This window comes from Malaclemys terrapin, chromosome 12 (genome assembly GCF_027887155.1).
Source record: "Malaclemys terrapin pileata isolate rMalTer1 chromosome 12, rMalTer1.hap1, whole genome shotgun sequence".
NCBI classification, from domain to species: Eukaryota; Metazoa; Chordata; order Testudines; family Emydidae; genus Malaclemys; species Malaclemys terrapin.
Window position 1 is genome coordinate 44741451 of NC_071516.1, and position 19035 is coordinate 44760485.

General features: G+C 49.2%; 1 protein-coding gene across 1 annotated transcript; it reads left to right on the forward strand.

The window, feature by feature from the left end:
• The first annotated feature begins 16610 nt into the window (after positions 1-16610).
• Positions 16611-17546, forward strand: LOC128846126 (olfactory receptor 958-like). Its single transcript, XM_054045191.1, has one exon. The coding sequence runs from the start codon at positions 16614-16616 to the stop codon at positions 17544-17546; it is 933 nt and encodes a 310-aa protein (XP_053901166.1). The 5' UTR covers positions 16611-16613.
• Positions 17547-19035: the final 1489 nt, after the last annotated feature.

Here is a 19035-nt window from a genome sequence, read left to right on the forward strand (position 1 = left end):
TTTAAAAACAAGGCCAGACTCAGAATGGGGCTAACACCCGAGCATGCCCGTCGGCGGTTCAGAGCCCTAAAGTGGAAACCGGATGTGTCATTTACCCGTCATGCCTACCACATTGACAAAAATTGTGATGCCTGGGTATCAGGAGCAAATGTTAAATCTCTGGAAGATCTGCTTTCCCTAGTAAAAATGGAGCAGTTTTTAGAGGGTGTTCCTGAGGAAATAGAAAGGTACATCCTAGATAGGAAGCCCAAAACTGTAACTGAGGCGGGGGAGATTGGAGCCCAATGGGTGGAGGTGGCAGAAAAGAAAAAAACTAGTAGCAGTTGGAGCGAATATCAGAAGGGGCAAGCCGAAACAAAACCTTACCACCGGGGACAACCCAAGGCCCCACCCACATCCCAAGGGAAACCCCAGACGCCTTCTCACCCCACCACACCAGTCTCCACCAACCAACCTCGTCCCGGTGATACCTTAGCAGGGCGATGTTTTAAATGTAATGGACTGGGACATATAAAGGCTCACTGCCCCAAGAACCCCAACCGATTACAGTTCATTACACCCCAATCACACCAAAGATCCCCAAACCCAGATGCCTCTCTCATACCCTCGGAGCGAAGGGAAACCTTGAGAGTGGGCGGAAGGAAGGTTACCGCTTGGAGGGACACTGGGGCTCAAGTGTCAACTATCCACCAATCCCTAGTGGACCCCAAACTCATCAACCCAGAGGCTACAGTGACAATTCAACCCTTCGTGTCACAATCTGTAACCTTGCCTACAGCCACGTTGCATGTCCAGTACAAGGGCTGGTCAGGAATGTGGACTTTTGCAGTCTATGACAATTATCCCATTCCCATGCTGCTGGGGGAAGATTTGGCCAACCATGTGAAGGTAGCCAAGAGGGTGGGAATAGTCACCCGCAGCCAGGCTAAGCAAGCTTTCACCCCCATCCCTGTTCCTGAGCCGTCCACCAGGGCCCCGTCTGTGTTACCGGAGACCCAGACAAAGGTGGTGGAACTGGATCCTCTGCCAACGACTGCAACAGCCGTAGTGGATCCAATCCCAGAGACCCAGCCAAAGCCAGTCCCAGAACCGGAACTGGCAACGCAACCAGCACCAGAACCATTGCCAGCCCTGAGTCCAGCGCTTGCAAACCCGTCTACAACTCCAACGCCAGAGGGCACCAGCGAGCCTGAACTGGCAGAAGCAGCAGATAACCCTACCCAAGAGGCTCAGCCAGAGCCTGAGATACCACATAGTGCACCAGCGGACAGCGGTTCACAGTCAATGGAAACAGCCCCAGCACCTGCATCGCTTCCAGAGGGACCAAGCCCCAGTCCACAGTCCAAGGAGGAACTGATGTCTCCAGCATCAAGGGAACAGTTCCAGGTCGAGCAGGAAGCAGATGACAGCCTTCAGAAAGCTTGGGCGGCGGTGCGGAGCACCCCACCGCCTCTCAGCTCTTCTAACCGATCCCGGTTTGTTGTAGAACAAGGACTTTTATACAAGGAGACTCTTTCTGGTGGGCACCAGGAAGACTGGCATCCTCAAAGACAGTTGGTAGTTCCCACTAAGTATCGGGTAAAGCTCTTGAGCTTAGCCCATGATCATCCCAGTGGCCATTCTGGGGTGAACAGAACCAAGGACCGGTTGGGGAAGTCCTTCCACTGGGAGGGAATGGGCAAGGACGTTGCTAATTATGTCCGGTCTTGTGAGGTGTGCCAACGAGTGGGAAAGCCCCAAGACCAGGTTAAAGCCCCTCTCCAGCCACTACCCATAATTGAGGTCCCATTTCAGCGCATAGCTGTGGATATTCTGGGTCCTTTCCCAAAGAAGACACCCAGAGGAAAGCAGTACGTACTGACTTTCATGGATTTTGCTACCCGATGGCCGGAAGCAGTACCCTTAAGCAACACCAGGGCTAAAAGTGTGTGCCAGGCATTAACAGACATTTTTGCCAGGGTAGGTTGGCCCTCCGACATCCTTACAGATTCGGGAACTAACTTCCTGGCAGGAACCATGGAAAACCTGTGGGAAGCTCATGGGGTGAATCACTTGGTTGCCACCCCTTACCACCATGAAACCAATGGCCTGGTGGAGAGGTTTAATGGAACTTTGGGGGCCATGATACGTAAATTTGTAAATGAACACTCCAATGATTGGGACCTCGTGTTGCAGCAGTTGCTTTTTGCCTACAGGGCTGTACCACATCCCAGTTTAGGGTTTTCACCATTTGAACTTGTGTATGGCCGTGAGGTTAAGGGGCCATTACAGTTGGTGAAGCAGCAATGGGAGGGGTTTACGCCTTCTCCAGGAACAAACATTCTAGACTTTGTAAGCAACCTACAAAACACCCTCCGACATTCTTTGGCCCTTGCTAAAGAAAACCTAAAGGATGCTCAGGAAGAGCAAAAGGCCTGGTATGATAAACATTCCAGAGAACGGTCCTTCAAGGTAGGAGACCAAGTCATGGTCTTAAAGGCGCTCCAGGCCCATAAAATGGAAGCGTCGTGGGAAGGACCATTCACGGTCCAGGAGCGCCTAGGAGCTGTTAACTATCTCATAGCCTCCCCCACCTCCAACATAAAGCCTAAGGTATACCATGTTAATTCTCTTAAGCCCTTTTATTCCAGAGAATTAAACGTTTGCCAGTTTACAGCCCAGGAAACAGATGACGCGGAGTGGCCTGAAGGTGTCTACTATGAAGGAAAAAAGGATGGTGGCGTGGAAGAGGTGAACCTCTCCACGACCCTGGGACGTCTGCAGCGACAGCAGATCAAGGAGCTGTGCACAAGCTTTGCACCAATTTTCTCAGCCACTCCAGGATGGACCGAACGGGCATACCACTCCATTGACACAGGTAATGCTCACCCTATTAGAACCCCACCCTACCGGGAGTCACCTCATGCCCAAACTGCTATACAAAGGGAGATCCAGGACATGCTACAGATGGGTATAATCCGCCCCTCTAAGAGTGCATGGGCATCTCCAGTGGTTCTAGTTCCCAAACCAGATGGGGAAATACGCTTTTGCGTGGACTACCGTAAGCTAAATGCTGTAACTCGTCCTGACAACTATCCAATGCCACGCACAGATGAGCTATTGGAGAAATTGGGACATGCCCAATTCATCTCTACTTTAGACTTAACCAAGGGGTACTGGCAAGTACCACTAGATGAACCCGCTAAGGAAAGGTCAGCCTTCGTCACCCAGGCAGGGGTGTATGAATTCAATGTACTCCCTTTCGGGTTGCGAAATGCACCCGCCACCTTCCAAAGACTTGTAGATGGTCTCCTAGCGGGATTGGGAGAATCTGCAGTTGCCTACCTCGATGATGTGGCCATTTTTTCTGATTCATGGGCAGAGCACATGGAGCACCTGGAAAAAGTTTTCGAGCGCATCCAGCAGGCAGGACTAACTGTTAAGGCTAAAAAGTGTCAAATAGGCCAAAACAGAGTGACTTACCTGGGGCACCAGGTGGGTCAAGGCTATCGACCTACTGTGGTCATCTCATCTCAAAAAAGATATATTGGAATTGGAAAAGGTTCAGAAAAGGGCAACAAAAATGATTGGGGGTATGGAACGGCTTCCATATGAGGAGAGATTAAAAAAACTGGGACTTTTCAGCTTGGAAAAGAGATGGCTGAGGGGAGATATGATTGAGGTCTATAGAATCATGACTGGTGTAGAGAAAGTAGATAAGGAAGTGTTGTTTACTACTTCTCATAACATAAGAACTAGTGGTCACCAAATGAAATTAATAGGTAGCAGGTTTAAAACAATGAACAGTCAACCTGTGGAACTTCTTGTCAGAGGATGTTGTGAAGGCCAAGACCATAACAGGGTTTAAAAAAGAACTAGATAAGTTCATGGAGGATAGGTCCATCAATGGCTATTAGCCAGGATGGGCAGGAATGGTGTCTCTAGCCTCTGTTTGCCAGAAGCTAGGAATGAGCGATAGGGGATGGATCACTTGATGATTACCTGTTCTGTTCATTCCCTCTGGGGCACCTGGCACTGGCCACTGTCAAAAGACAGGATACTGGGCTAGATGGACCCTTGGACTGACCGAGTAGGGTCATTCTTATGTTCTTATACCTGCCTACTGTAATTTTCACTCTATGAATATGATAAAGTGAATTATAGCCCATGAAAGCTTATGCCCAAATAAATTTGTTAGTATTTAAGGTGCCACAGGATTCCTTGTTGTTTTTACTGTGATAAAAATTATTCCTTTCTCCCACCCATTTCTGTTGTAAGCTCTTCAGGGCTGGGGCTGTCTCTGGCCATGTGTGGGTGCAACCCCTATTGCAACTCGGCCTCCAGGCCTTCCGCACAACAGAAACAATAGTGTGTTGTTCAGAATTATCCCTGACTCCTGGGACCTGGGTTTAATCTTGTCCCTTGAAATGAAAAAATAATACAATAAAAGAAGTGAAAGGAACCTGTGGGAGATGCCATGAGCCTGGCCCCTGGCACTTCTCCTGCAGAGCAGCACATGCGAGCCCAAAACCACGGCACAAGAAACACCCCTGACTTGGAGGGAAGAGCGCTCCCTACTAAGTTGCCTCCATTGCTCCCTGCGCTGCAGCGCCACCATTGCACTGCAGGGGTTCATCCTGAATTTTCTCTGTTGTTTCTTTGTGTTTCTTCAGGGAACTAATTTCCACAGAGCCACAAATCCAGACTATGCTGCCTGAGAAATAAAAACCTGGAATGGAAGTTCAGTGCAGAAATTGTGCACATTGATTTAAAAAAACGCAGTAGCTTCTGATGGACAGTGGGAAAGCTCTCTTTACCTCCAAGCCATGGGCACTGGGCAGCCATAGAGGAAGAAACAGGACGAGCAGATGGCTATAGTACTTTGAACTGAAAACTGTATCAAGATACTAGGGTGAAAAGACAGCAAGGTGAAAAATCAGTTTAGGAAGTGGGTTATGTAGTAGGAGGAGAGCCTGAGACATAGGCCCTGGTATCAAAGGCCTGGTATGAGGCCCTGGCTAAAGTAGAACTGATATAAAATACAGACAAGCTGTGAGGAAGAGACAGGACCTGCTCATAGAATCAGGCAAGAACAGGGCTGATATTGCAGTAATACAGGTTCCTAAGAAGTGCTAGGCACAGACCACTCACGCAAACACATCACGATAGTATGTGGTACCAGAGTATCCTGTTATCAAGCATGGTACAAAAACATTCCCCAAGGATAACAGGAACACACTGACCCCTCTTAAAAGATAAGGTCCGGATGACAGTACATAATAGAAATGTTTTGACCATACCAACATTTTCCAGATGAAGCGTGATAACTAGCCAAATTGGGGAGAGGGGGACAGTAACTAAATATGTCAGAGGGGCAGTATGGAATTTGTTTGTATCAGGGTATAAAGATGTAGCTCAGAGGGAGAGTCTTTGTCGGTCCAGTATAGTCTCTGTAAAAGTGTTCCTGTTTGCCCTTCAGTAACTCACTAAATCACTTTTTGCCTCAGTTTCCCCAACTCTTATACATGGCTAAATAAAGCCTTTGTCACTCTCAGCTGTTAAATGTGTATCACATTGAGATGGGGATTGTCTCTTACTATGTGACTCTGCATGGTGTGGCACAAAGCGGCCTACGTCTCAGTTACAAACTGTAGGTCCTACCATAATACTGATGATAAAAATAGTGATAATACAAATTAAAATACTCAAAGGCAGTTCCTTAGAGACTAACAAATTTATTTGGGCATATGTTTTCATGGGCTAAACCCACTTCATCAGATGCATGGAGTGAAAAATACAGTAAGCAGTATATACATTACAACACATGAAAAGATGGGAGTTGCCTTACCAAGTGCGGGGGTCAGTGCTAATGAGGCCAATTCCCAACAGTTGACAAGAAGGGGTGAATATCAACAGAGGGAAAGTTACTTTTTGTAGTGACCCAGCCTCTCCCAGTCTTTATTCAGACCTAATTTGATGGTGTCAAGTTTGCAAATTAATTCCAGTTCTGCAGTTTCTCATTAAAGTCTGTTTTTATGTTTGTTTTGTTGAAGAATGGCTGCTTTTAAGTCTGTTATTGAGAGTCCAGGGAGATTGAAGTGTTCTCCTACTGGTTTTTTAATGTTACAATTCTTGATGTCTGATTTGTGTCCATTTATTCTTTTGCATAGAGACTGTCGGGTTTGGCCAATGTACACGACAGGGGGGCATTGCTGGCACATGATGACATATATCACACTGGTAGATGTGCAGGTGAATGAGCCCCTGATGGTGTGGCTGATGTGGTTAGTTCCTATGATGGTGTCCCTTGAATAGATATGCAGACAGAGTTGGCAACGGGGTTTGTTGCAGGGATAGGTTCCTGGGTTAGTATTTTTGTTGTGTGGTATGTTGTTGCTGGTGAGTATTTGCTTCAGGTTGGGGGGCTGTCTGTAAGTGAGGACAGGCCTGACTCTCAAGATCTGTGAGAGTCAGGGATACAGACTAAGACGGCTACCCCTCTAAAGGCAGTACCGGGTCTAGTGTTCGTGTAAACAACCCACGGAACTCAGCTCACGCAAGCCAAGAGTAACTTCTGAGCCTGGTCTCCAGAGCAGTGAGGCTCAGCCTGGGAACTCGTTAGAAATATCAACATTTTAATTATCCTCAATGGCCATTGCACCCCGTGGGATTTTATGCCTGGGCTGGAGATAACACATCTACAGAGATTAATTATCACGTCTGCTTCTGCCCCTGCATTCTGTCTCCAAAGTAAGATGCCCTCAGAGGAAGAGTGGAAAATGATATAGATTAGAGGAATCACGAGGGATCTTATTACAACCGTGGTGCTAGGGCACCAGCAAATGGATGGATGAGATCATTGCTGGAAACCCCCCTAATCTAGCCCTGTCTCTCTCACATCCCTCTCTGTGTGGGGGTCTGTGGATATGTCCACATTAATGTACTTAACACCTATTTAGCTAACCACTCCTCACCCCTTAGCGCAGATGCACAGTAGAGGTCTGAGACGAGACGTGGGTCTATTATTCCGCTTTCTTGGCTAATAAAGAAGCAGCTTTGGTTCAGTGAAATCAGCCCTGATGCTCTAAAGGCCCCGACTCCTGAACCCTGATTGCACAGAGGCGAGGGTAAGAGAACAGGCCTGAGGCTTAGAGAGACGCTGAGTGAGGTTCATCCCAATGAATAGATAAGGGTGTTATGGCCACTGCTCAGGCTGGAACGAAGTCTGGACCAGATTCCCAGCTCTTCCACAACCTCCCTTTGTCACCTTAGACAATTCAATCCGATTGAGAGTTTCATCCGGCCAGTAGGAATTGGATGCCAATGCCTAGTGAACTGGAATGAGTTGTGGGAGCCTGGCGCCTTTGAAAATCCCACCTTGAAAGTCTCTGTGCCTCAGTTTCCCCTTGTAACATGTGGCTGATAATTTTCACTATGTTTGGCTTAGTTAGCTAGTGAGTCTGACAGGCAGGATCTGTCTCACCCAGTGTCTGTGCCGCATCCAGAACAACAGTGCCAGGATCTAGCTGGAATTGCTGGGAGCTACTGTACTGTCCCAAATGACTCAATGCTCTTCTTGGAGTCTCTGGTATCTTGCAAAAATGATGTGAAGTCGTGCACAGGACATAGGCTGTCCTCCATCTACACAGGGGTGAATTTCACTCTCACACATAACCACACCACTGCATGAACACATCCCTGTGTTGAGTCTGAACTTTTGATGAGCTTAAACTTAACCCAGACTTGATATCTCTGTCTGAACTTTTAATCAAAGCTCTGACCTGCGAACTACTCATGACACCCCCCTCCCCTTAAGTAGCCATCTCCCCTTTTCTCTTTTTGAATTTACATTTTAACCTGTTTTATCCTGTAGAATCTTGATTGATTATGCATGACCATTATGATCTGTTAATCACTTTGTTTACTTCTGTGTATAAATATTGATGCTCACCCCTAATAAACTTGCCATACTTACTCTGAAGCCTTTCAAGCTAAGGATAGTGTGAGCCCGTTGATCAACGAATTGGTGTCTGGTCTCTGACAGATTGTGAGCCCCATACCAACTCCGCACAAACTCGGGTGCTGGAGAGGTGAGTGAGGACTTGCTTTTTTACCTAACAATTTGGGGGCTCGTCCGGGATTTCCTTCTGGTGCGGTGCCTCTGTCCAGTGGTCAGACCACTCATATACGAATTGGCAGGCGCCACGGGAGATTTCTCCCAGCCAATTCAATATTGAGGGGTCGTGTACTGGACAGCAGGGTAAACGCCAGTTGGAGGGCTCCTGTCAGACACCATGGGTCAAGGGACTAGCGTGCCTCTTGAGAGTCCGTTGGGGATTGTAAATAAGTTATGGAATGAAGGGAAACTCCCAGTACAGACAAGAATGTCTAGGAAGAAGTTGTACACACTGTGTGTAAGGAATTGGACTGGGTATACCGCGGTATTGGCCGACCCGGAGATGAGGTGGCCTTCGTATGGCTCTTTCGAACAGGCTGCCTTAAGAGGAGTAAGGCGCCAGATCGAAAAAGACCATCCGGGACAGTTATGTTACTGGTTTTGTTGGGACACAGCAGCAGAGCTGTGGAAATCTTTAAAAATTATGGCAGTCAGGTATTCTCCCGAGAGTGAACCCCCTCCATGTTATTTCGATGAAGGGTGTAAACCACGGCGTGTTTTGACTCGTCAGTTGGTCCCCACTGCACCTGCCCCTATTCCTCTGCAGGGGGACTCTCTCCAGGGCGCAGAGGGGAATCTGCAGGACTCCAGATCGGAATCTCTGCAGAGGGATAAGGGGGAAATGGAAGGGCACACCTTGGGAGAAGTAATTACTAGGCAAAAAAAATCAAGCAGATGCAGCAGGTTGCATACTCCTCCCCTGGGGACGCCCAGAGGGTCCGGTCGCATCCGCAGATACTTACAGCAGGGACGAATACACCCCTGCACCACCAGCTCAGCCCGTTCCCCAGGCCTGGATCAACTACGGGCAACAGCAGCAGCTGCAGCAAACTCAGCCTCCTCAATGACAGTACCCCGGGGGCGAAGACAAACAATGTGATGGTCTTATTTCCTTAATGTCTTTAGCCGGCTCCTTCCTCACTTTCTCCCCTCCCAGCAAAGAGCCTCGTCTAACCCTTTCAGTCCAAGGACTGCCTGTCTCCTTCCTCATTGATACTGGAGCTACTTTCTCTCTTTTAAATCATGCCCCCTCTCCCTGGCTATCCTCTGAGGTTAAAACTGCAACTGGGGTGGAGGGCAACCCACAGTCTCTGGGACTCCCTTTGCCTCTAAATGTTATTTATGCTGATAAATGTTTTTCTCACCATTTTCTTTTTTCCCCAGCTTGTCCGATCCCTTTGATGGGCCGGGATTTACTCTGTAAGCTTGAGGCTACTTTAACCTGCACTCCTGAAGGGGTAGGATTATTGATGACAGTGTTAGGAGATTCGGCCCCAACTCAGGGTAATTGGGAAACCCCCCCATCTCTCTCCCCTGACCTCACTGACTTGCCTTTAACCCTCTGGGGAATTTCTGATACTGATGTTGGCCTGCTCCTTTCGGCAGAGCCAGTAAGGATTCAAGTGAAGCCCTCCTTAACCCCCCCGTCAGTCTCTCAATACCCCCTGTCGCTGGAAGCCCGGGAGGGCATCCGCCCCATTATCGAGGGATTCATTGCACAAAAGCTAGTCCGCCCTCAGCGCACTCCCTGTAACACCCCTATACTGCCTGTCAATAAGCCTCCTAAAAAGGACGGAGACCCTATTCGTTGGCGCTTTGTACAGGATCTACGGGTTGTTAATCAGTATGTGGTCCCTCTTCATGCAGTAGTTCCTGATCCAGCTACTATCATCAGCCAAATCCCCTGAGATGCTGAGTGGTTCACTGTTATTGACTTAAAATCAGCCTTTTTCAGCATTCCTGTGCACCCAGATTCTCAGTATCTCTTTGGCTTCACCTGGGAGGGACAAAGTTATGTCTGGCAACGACTTCCTCAAGGCTACAGAGACAGCCCCACGATTTTCAGCCAATGCCTCCGCCACGACTTGGAAGGCTTCACCAGTCCGCAGGGATCCACGTTAGTCCTATACGTAGATGACATCCTATTAGGTAACCGCGAAGAAGCTGCCCTCCGCATCGATGGTAAGGCACTTTTATTATACCTACACACCAGAGGCCACAAGGTAGACCCTAACAAGATTCAGTGGGTCTCACAGAAGGTCCGATATCTGGGCTTCCTGTTAACCCCAGAGGGGAGACAAATGGCCCAGTCCGCATAAAGACTATCCAAAACTGCCCTCTGCCAAACACCAAGAAACAACTTCGAGGTTTCTTAGGATTAATTGGCTTCTGTCGCCCCTGGTTGTGGTCCTGCGGGGAGTTAAGCAAACCGCTCCACCGACTCACTGCTAACCTTGCTCCTGACCCTTTGCAGTGGTCCCCGGACACAATCCAAGCCTTTCAGTTACTCAAGGACAGTGTGGCCTCCTCCATGTCTCTCTGCCCCCCCAATTACAGCAAACCCTTTCACCTTTTTGTCCACGAGAGGGGCGGAATTGCTAGTGGCGTCCTTACCCAGCTGAGCGGGCCCCACCATTTGCCGCTTGCTTTTTACTCTCAGCAGATCGACCCTGTCGCTCAGGGAACCCCATCCTGCACCCGGACTCTGGCAGCAGCTGCCCTGCTGATCACAAAGGCAAAGAGCCTGACCCTGGGTCATTTTACCATGGTTTGGACCTCTCATGCCTTGTCAGCCCTTCTGCGTAGGGGCACAACCCAAGTCTTTTTGGCCCATCGTCAGCAACAGCTAGAGGCCGAACTCTTAGAAGACACTAACCTAATTTTTGAAAGGTGTGGGCCCCTTAATCCAGCTACCTTGCTTCCTGACCTGCCAGTCCTCCAGGATCAGCACAACTGTGTGGAAGTAGTTTATAGCATCTTACAGATAAGGGACAACCTGTTTGACGTGCCACTGGACAACCCTGATTGCATCCTCTTCTCGGACGGAAGCTCCTTCTATGTTGATGGCAAGGGTTTCACCGGTTATGCAGTCACCTCTGAATGGGACATTCAAGAGGCCGCCTCACTACCAGGCAACTGGGGAGCCCAAGCTGCCAAACTCTATGCCCTGGCCCGAGCTTGCCAGTTGGCCGCTGGTAAGACCGTTACCATTTTTACTGATAGCAAGTATGCTTTTGGAGTTGTGCACTGTCACATCCACCTCTGGAAGTTTCGAGGTTTCCAGACAGCTGCCGGTAAACCCATTCAGCACCTCCCCCTCATCCACAAGCTTTTGGACGCCCTCCAAGAACCCTCGGTCCTGGCTGTAGTTCACTGCCGGGCCCATACTAAAGATGATAGCCCCGTCACCCGTGGGAATGCCCTGGCTGACGCCTCCGCCAAGACGGCTGCCGTCTTACCCTTAGCCATGCCCACGTTGGCTATTGCAGCCTCCTCCTTTACTCCACCGCACCCCGTACCAGTACCCGCTGCTGAACTACAGTTGTGGGAGAGCCTCGGAGCCACTCTGGTCAAAGGGACCTGGCTTATGCCGGATGGCCGAGCCTGCCTCCCTCGCTCCACATACCCCATGGTAGTTCGCTGGCACCATGATAAGGGGGGTCACTACGGCACGCACGCCCTTGTGGACACCATCGCTCGCTTTTGGTATGCTCCAGGCATTCAACCCTACTGTCTGTCAATAGTGAAAGCATGCAGCACATGTCAGCGTAATGGACCTGCTCCGCCTCTTAACAAAATTAAGGGTGAAAGACCTCTGCCTGCTGCTCCATTTCAACATCTTCAAATTGACTTTGCAGATATGCCAAAGGCTTTTGGGAAAAAGCACCTCCTTGTTTTGGTTTGCCCTCTAACTTCCTGGGTCGAAGCTTTTCCTACTGCTAATTGTACTGCTGCCACAGTGGCGAAGATTCTCCTTAGAGACATTGTACCCCGTTTTGGCATCCCTCTCGTGCTTGACTCAGATCGCGGACCTCACTTTACTGGTCATGTCCTTGGCCGTTTAGAACAAGAACTGGGCATTTCACACTCCTTTCATACACCCTACCACCCCGAGTCTAGCGGGAAAGTTGAGCGTATGAATAGGGAGCTTAAGTTTACATTGGCTAAATACTGTCAGGAAACAGGGTTAAAGTGGCCTCAGGTACTTCCCTTGGTCCTGTTTCACCTTCGTACTCGCCCAACCTGTGTATTTGGATTATCCCCCTTTAAACTGCTCTATGGACACCCCCCTTTCAAAGGCGGGGCGCTACCACGTGCTGATGTTTCACTATTGGGAGGGGATCATATGACCGCGTGCCAGTTTCTCTCCCTACAGGCTCGCCTCCGTACCCTTTGGAAAGCCTCGCAGTTTTCCCAGCCCGTGCCGCTGGAAGAACAGATCCACCCGTTCCAACCAGGGGACTTCGTCTGGGCCAAAAAGTTCGTTCGTGGCGACACCCTCCAGCCGAGGTTTACTGGACCCCACCAGGTTCTTTTAACAACCCAGACTGCACTGTTCCTGGAAGGACGCAAATCCTGGATCCACCACTCCCACGTCAAGCCAGCTGTAGTGGACCACAGTAACGGACCAGCAGCTCTTGCCACCACTGAGGACACTGCCTCCGACCAGTGGACCAGCTTACCTCTTTCAGACATCAGACTTAAATTGACTCGGCAAAAATGAGAGGACCTTTTATTCTGACAACTGTATGTTTTTTATTATGCCTTTTTAGTTTATTTTCTGCCTATGAAGATAATGCTTTTATTAGATATTCCCACGAGGTTAAAACTCGTATTTTAGGAAATAGAAGTAATTGCTGGGTATGTACTCAATTTCCAGTAAATGCAGAACAGGGACTCCCCTTCACACCCATTCCCCTGACCACTGCTAATATGACTTGGATGCCACCGGCTAGAGTAAAAGATCCAGTCCAACACAATCTTAAATGGAACAAAACAGGAGTGCCAATTAACAGATATCTCAGGGTAACCAATCAGACAGGATCACTGTGTTTTGTTAAAGAAAAGGGGTCAACTTTTGTGGGAACAAGTAAATGCAACATGTATTTTAATGGCACCGCCTTTAGTAAAAATCTTGGCTTCAAGCCTTGCGCATCCCACTTATCCCATATGTGGATCCTCACCCCGATCCAACTTTTTCATGGGTGGGCAAGCCTTCAGAGTCAGCTTTTAAGAAGCCCTGCTCAGATCACGAGGGTGTCCAACTAATTGCTAAGGGACATACAATTGCCTTCTACAACTGCTCAAGCAGTACTACACTGCCCTTTGAAAACACCACTACCAAATTGTGCCTCTGCAGTTCGCACAATGACCCCTCTGCGTTACCAGGGGAACAGTGGTCCAACGGGTGGTGGGTTACCTCCTACTTTGAGAAATGGAATACCCGAAACGCATTGTATGGAACATACTGGGTGTGCGGGCCCAAAGCTTATTACTTTCTCTCCCCTGATTGGGCAGGGTCATGTTATTTAGCGTGGCTAACACCGCCTTCTCGCATCTCCCTCACTCCCCCTCATTTTCCCCACGTTCGTAACATCCGTGAAACCTTCAGAGATATTAATATCTGTGATGGTTTGTCGTGGCAGCGGTGGGCTGGTCTCATTAGCTTGAGGGGTGGTGTCATCCGTCTACAGGGACTACTAGAATCTTTAACCAATGAACTGCGACCCTATTTGAGAATCAGGCCGGGGAAATGTCCCAGCTGCGCCAGTTAGCTTTGCAAAACCGAATGGCTTTAGACATAATGTTAGCAGCCCTGGGAGGAACTTGCGCCCTCATAAATGAAGAATGCTGTGTTTTTGTAAATGACACCTACTCTGACACTTTTCAACGTACCAAACATCTAAGGGAAATGGCTAAGAACTACTCCTCTGGCCAGCCACCTTATGATTGGTGGGGAGCCTTATGGAATTGGCTGCCTGGATTTGGGTGGGTTAAAAAACTCTTGGTGGGTATTGTTGGGGCCATAGTAATCCTTATAATACTGTGTTGCTGTATTCAGTGTGTCCCCTCCCTCATAGACTCATGTGGGTCAGTTTATTCTTTTCCTACTTCAGCCAAGGGCCTTACTCTCTTCGAGTTGGCCCAGGCTGAAATTGCCAAGCGGCCCTTGGCTCCTTAAAATGGGGTGTAGCTTTTGGTAAATAGTTATCCCAAAGCTACAAATGGAGGAATGTTGAGTCTGAACTTTTGATGAGCTTAAACTTAACCCAGACTTGATATCTCTGTCTGAACTTTTAATCAAAGCTCTGACCTGCGAACTACTCATGACACCCCCCCTCCCCTTAAGTAGCCATCTCCCCTTTTCTCTTTTTGAATTTACATTTTAACCTGTTTTATCCTGTAGAATCTTGATTGATTATGCATGACCATTATGATCTGTTAATCACTTTGTTTACTTCTGTGTATAAATATTGATGCTCACCCCTAATAAACTTGCCATACTTACTCTGAAGCCTTTCAAGCTAAGGATAGTGTGAGCCCGTTGATCAACGAATTGGTGTCTGGTCTCTGACAGATTGTGAGCCCCATACCAACTCCGCACAAACTCGGGTGCTGGAGAGGTGAGTGAGGACTTGCTTTTTTACCTAACACCTGTGCGCACAGAGACACAGAGATGGGGGCAGGAGAACAGCACGCATACAAACCCAGGAGAAAGCTGTGCTGGATACAAAGGCCTCCAGCTGAACCTCCGGCCCAGTTTACTCCTATTTCACATCACTCGGGGGAATTCGCTGGCTTGTGTCACAGAGCCGGAGAGCCTAGACGAGCAGGAATGTCCCATCCCCCCTCCAATGGCTGGGCCAGATTCTCAGCTTGTAGAAAACGACAAAGCTCCCGTGACTGCAGTGGTGTTACTCCTGATTTACACCAGGTGCCTGTCTGGGAGGGGAAAGAGCTGCAGGGAATCCAATGGAATTACTCAGGAGTTAGGTCAGGGGAACAAGACTTGAATCCGGACCCTGGTGGAGGTGGGGATCCAGTCGATTCAGTTCCATGGCGCTACTCTTATTGATGCTGCCTGAGGGCCAGTCCCAGAGGTCCATGAGCGTTAGCTGAAATGATGCCCAATCTCTGTTAATTGGAGACTCTGCCAAGGTCTCAGACCAGGAGCCTCTCAGGGATTTAGGGCCCTGGTCCTGAAGGGCCTGAAGAAGATTTAAAGACCAGGGAGGCTGTAAGGAGGTTGGAAGCTGTGAGAAAACTGTGGGGTCTGCAGCAGTGTGGGGTGATATGCTGCAGATTAGGTCTCCCGGTTGGATACCAAGCACTCAGGCTGTGCACTTCTCCTGGGCAATGGGCCGTTTGGGATAAGAAAGCTGGATGGTGCTAGACAGGAGTCACAGCCAGGAGACAGAAAGGGAGAATTCCCGTCAGCTGGAGCGGCCTCTCCCAATGCAGCCAGTGTAAGGCCCCTGCTTTGGTAAAATTCTTCTCTCTCTGTCTCTCAGTCTGTGTCTGTCTCTGAACCTGTCACTCTCTCCCTCACGCCCAGGAAGATGTCACCCAAATATTTTCTTTAGAGAGAAATCAATCCAGCCATCCAGCCATCCTTCCCTGTGCAGTACCTGCCTGCCTGTCTCTGTATCATTTATCTTCCTCTCTCCATTTTTCATAATCCACCAACATCTCCCTTTCCTGTGCCTCTCCTGCCTGGGAAACTCCCTGACAAAATGCAAGCGGACAATTCATCATTCTCCTTCAAAGCTCACCTTAAAAAGCCCCCTGTCCCATCTACAGAGCCCAGCCTGTTCACTGCAGAGCGATGACAAGCTGTGTCTAGGGGCCCGGGAACAATTTGTGTAGTGAGGGTGCTGAGTGCCATTGAAGCAAATTGTGAACCCTGGATATGATCGAAACCACGTCAAGCCAAGGGGTGCTTCAAAGCCCCCAGCACCCCTAGTTCCACCACTTGTGGCTGTGGCTCTTCCCCTTCTCCTTCTTTCCTTTTCCTTCTCTCTCAAACCCCAATAAATACCCCCAAACAACTCACAGCAGTAACAAAGCTGAGGTCATTCACCACCACACTCATTGGTTTATATGTTCCATCCTCCCCCTCTTCATTAACACAAACATGTCACAGCTCATGCATTTATAACAACAAAACTCTACAAATACACAGCGCTGCACTGCACACAGGCCATTCCTCGGCAGAGAGGGTGAGAGAGAGAGAGAGAGAGAGAACAAACTACTAGTGAGAAACATTAGCCACAAATGGAAGGCTCTGAGGTACTGTGGTGAGAACGGGGGGTAAGGGCCTAGATAGAATAGAACTGAAGAAATTGGAGTATGTAAGGAGAGAAGAGAAGAAGAACATAGAATAGAATAGAATAGAATAGAATAGAATAGAATAGAATAGACGTCCCCATTGGCTCTTCGTCTCTGGACGGTAAGATCTTCAAGGCAGATATTTTCTCTCTCTATAATCAGTGCCAGCTCAGTGAGGCCGTGACCCCAACTGGCAATCTAGTGACAGAAATATACACCACTCCCAATGACAGTGAATAATGGGGGCAGTGGAAGGAAGGGTGACCATTGCAGCTATAGGACGATAGGTCTTTTTGTTTCAGTAACTCACTGGCATTATTTCTCTCCCCTACGCAGGAATGAGTCCCACATGGGGCTGGTCAACCACACTGTGGTGACTCATTTCATCCTCTTAGGGATCCCTAATGCCGACGGCCTCCAGACCATCCTCTTCATCACCTTCTTAGCCTTCTACCTCTGCACGCTGCTGGGCAACCTGCTCATCTTCTCAGCCATCCTCGCTGACCCCCGCTTGCACACCCCCATGTACTTCTTCCTCTGCAATCTCTCCGTGCTGGACATTGGTTTTTCCTCCATCAGTACACCCAAAATGCTGACCAACCTCTGGTTTCAGAGCACGGTCATCTCGCTAGGGGGGTGCATGTCCCAGGTCTTCTTCTACCACTTCCTGGGCAGCACCGAGTGCCTGCTCTACACCCTCATGGCCTACGACCGATACGTGGCCATCTGCCACCCACTGCGCTACCGGCTCATCATGAACCGGAGGATGTGCGCCTTCCTGGCCGCCAGCACCTGGATCACCAGCTCCTTTCACGCCACCATCCTCACCAGCCTGACCTTCACGCTGCCCTACTGTGGGTCCAATGTGGTGGACTATTTCTTCTGTGACATCTTCCCAGTGGTCAAGCTTGCCTGTGCAGACACGTACGTCATTCAGACTGTGACCTTGACCAACACTGGGGTGGTGCCCATGACCTGTTTCCACCTCATCCTTGCTTCCTACATCCGAATCATATTTTCCGTCCTGAAGATGAACTCGTCTGAAGGGCGGCGCAAAGCGGCCTCCACTTGCGCCTCGCATCTCACAGTGGTGACGCTGTTCTTCGGGCAATGTGCCCTGATCTACACTCAGCCACACCTGAGCATAGTGCTGGTGACTGCTGTGCAGATCTTCAGCAATGTGGTCACACCCATGCTGAACCCGGCCATCTACACTCTGAGGAACAAGGAGGTGAAAGCGGCTCTGAGAAAACTGAGAGGGGGTCAAATGCCTGCATGTTGATGTGCGGCAGTTGCAGGAATAACAAGTGGCTCTGTGTGGAAATACATCTACCTATACATATGCATGGCTGCTCCATGGCTTCTGTGAACCTCCCTCTCTTCCCCACATCCCCACACAGCCCCATCTATCTATCTGGAGCTCTACAAGTCATGGAAATGCTCCTAAAGATCCCTGGCTGTCTAACACACTGTAAGGCTGACATGTTCAAAGCAGCCTAAGGGAGATGCACACTCCATCTGCATTCAAATTAATAGGAATTGGAGATCGGAACCTTCTAGAGGACTTTGAAAATCTCAGCCTTATTACACAGATCAGCATAGCTCAAACTTTTTAAATCTATCCTTACAAGGCCGGTTTTCTACTCCTTCAATTATTCTCATGGCTCTTTTCTGAACCCTCTCTGATTTATCAGCCGCCTTCTATAATTGTGAACACCAGAATGGGACACAGTGTCCCAGCAGTGGTTGCAACAGTGCCAAACAGAAAGGTAAAATCAACTTTCTGCTCGGACTCAATATTCCTCCTTAATGCACCTCGAGCGATATAGTGAGGAGACAGTAGAGTATATAGAGAGGAGAGAGTGGGGGGCAGGGCATTGGGAGAAGAGGTGATGTGAGAGCGGGGCCCCTGGGGAAGGGGCAGCAGGGGTGGCTTGTCCACTGTTCAGGTGTCAGTGGATCCTCACTTTTAGGGAGCTTCCGTCACTCCGGATCCAGATCCCAACTGGGGAGGAGTTTGGTGGAGTTATTCCAGGGTTAGGGTTGGGATGGACGTCAGTGGAGTTTTCCCAGGACGAGGGAGGAGGATGCTGGTGTTATCCTAGGGTTAGCGCTAGGGAAAAGGTCAAAGGAATTCTGCTCGGATTGAGGCAGGGCAGTTGGGTGACACTAGGGTTCAGGTGATGCATGCGGTCAATAAAGTTACCCAGTGCTGAGGTGAGGCAGGAAGAGAATACATTCATGCCAGGGTTAATGAGGGCGAGGCGGAAATTAGGTGAATGGCATCATCTCCTTGGGGTTCAGTTCCCCACCTGAGACATGGTGGTAAAAATTATTCTTTTCTCCCACCCATTTCTCTTGTAAGCTCTTTGGGGCAGGGGCTGTCTCTGGCCGTGTGTGGGTGCAGCCCCTTCTGCAACAGGGCCTCGGGCCTTCCACACAACAGAAACAATAGTGTGTTGCTCAGAATTATCCCTGACTCCTGGGACATGGCTTTAACCTTGTGCCTTGAAATGAAAAAATAACACAATAAAAGAAGTGAAAGGAATCTGGGGAAGATGCCGTGAGCCTGGTCCCTGGCACTTCTATCTACAGAGCAACACATGCGAGCCCAACACCGTGGCATGAGAAACTGCCGTGACTCGCAGGGAAGAGCGCCCCCTACTGAGTTGCCCTCACTGCTCCCTGAACTGCAGTGCCCCCTTTGCACTATGGGGGTTTGTCCTGAAATTTCTCTGTTATTTCTCCAGGGAACCAATGTCCACAGAGCC

Coding starts and splice junctions, on each gene's coding strand:
- LOC128846126 (XM_054045191.1), top strand. CDS start 16,614: ATGGGGCTGGTCAACCACACTGTGGTGACTCATTTCATCCTCTTAGGG.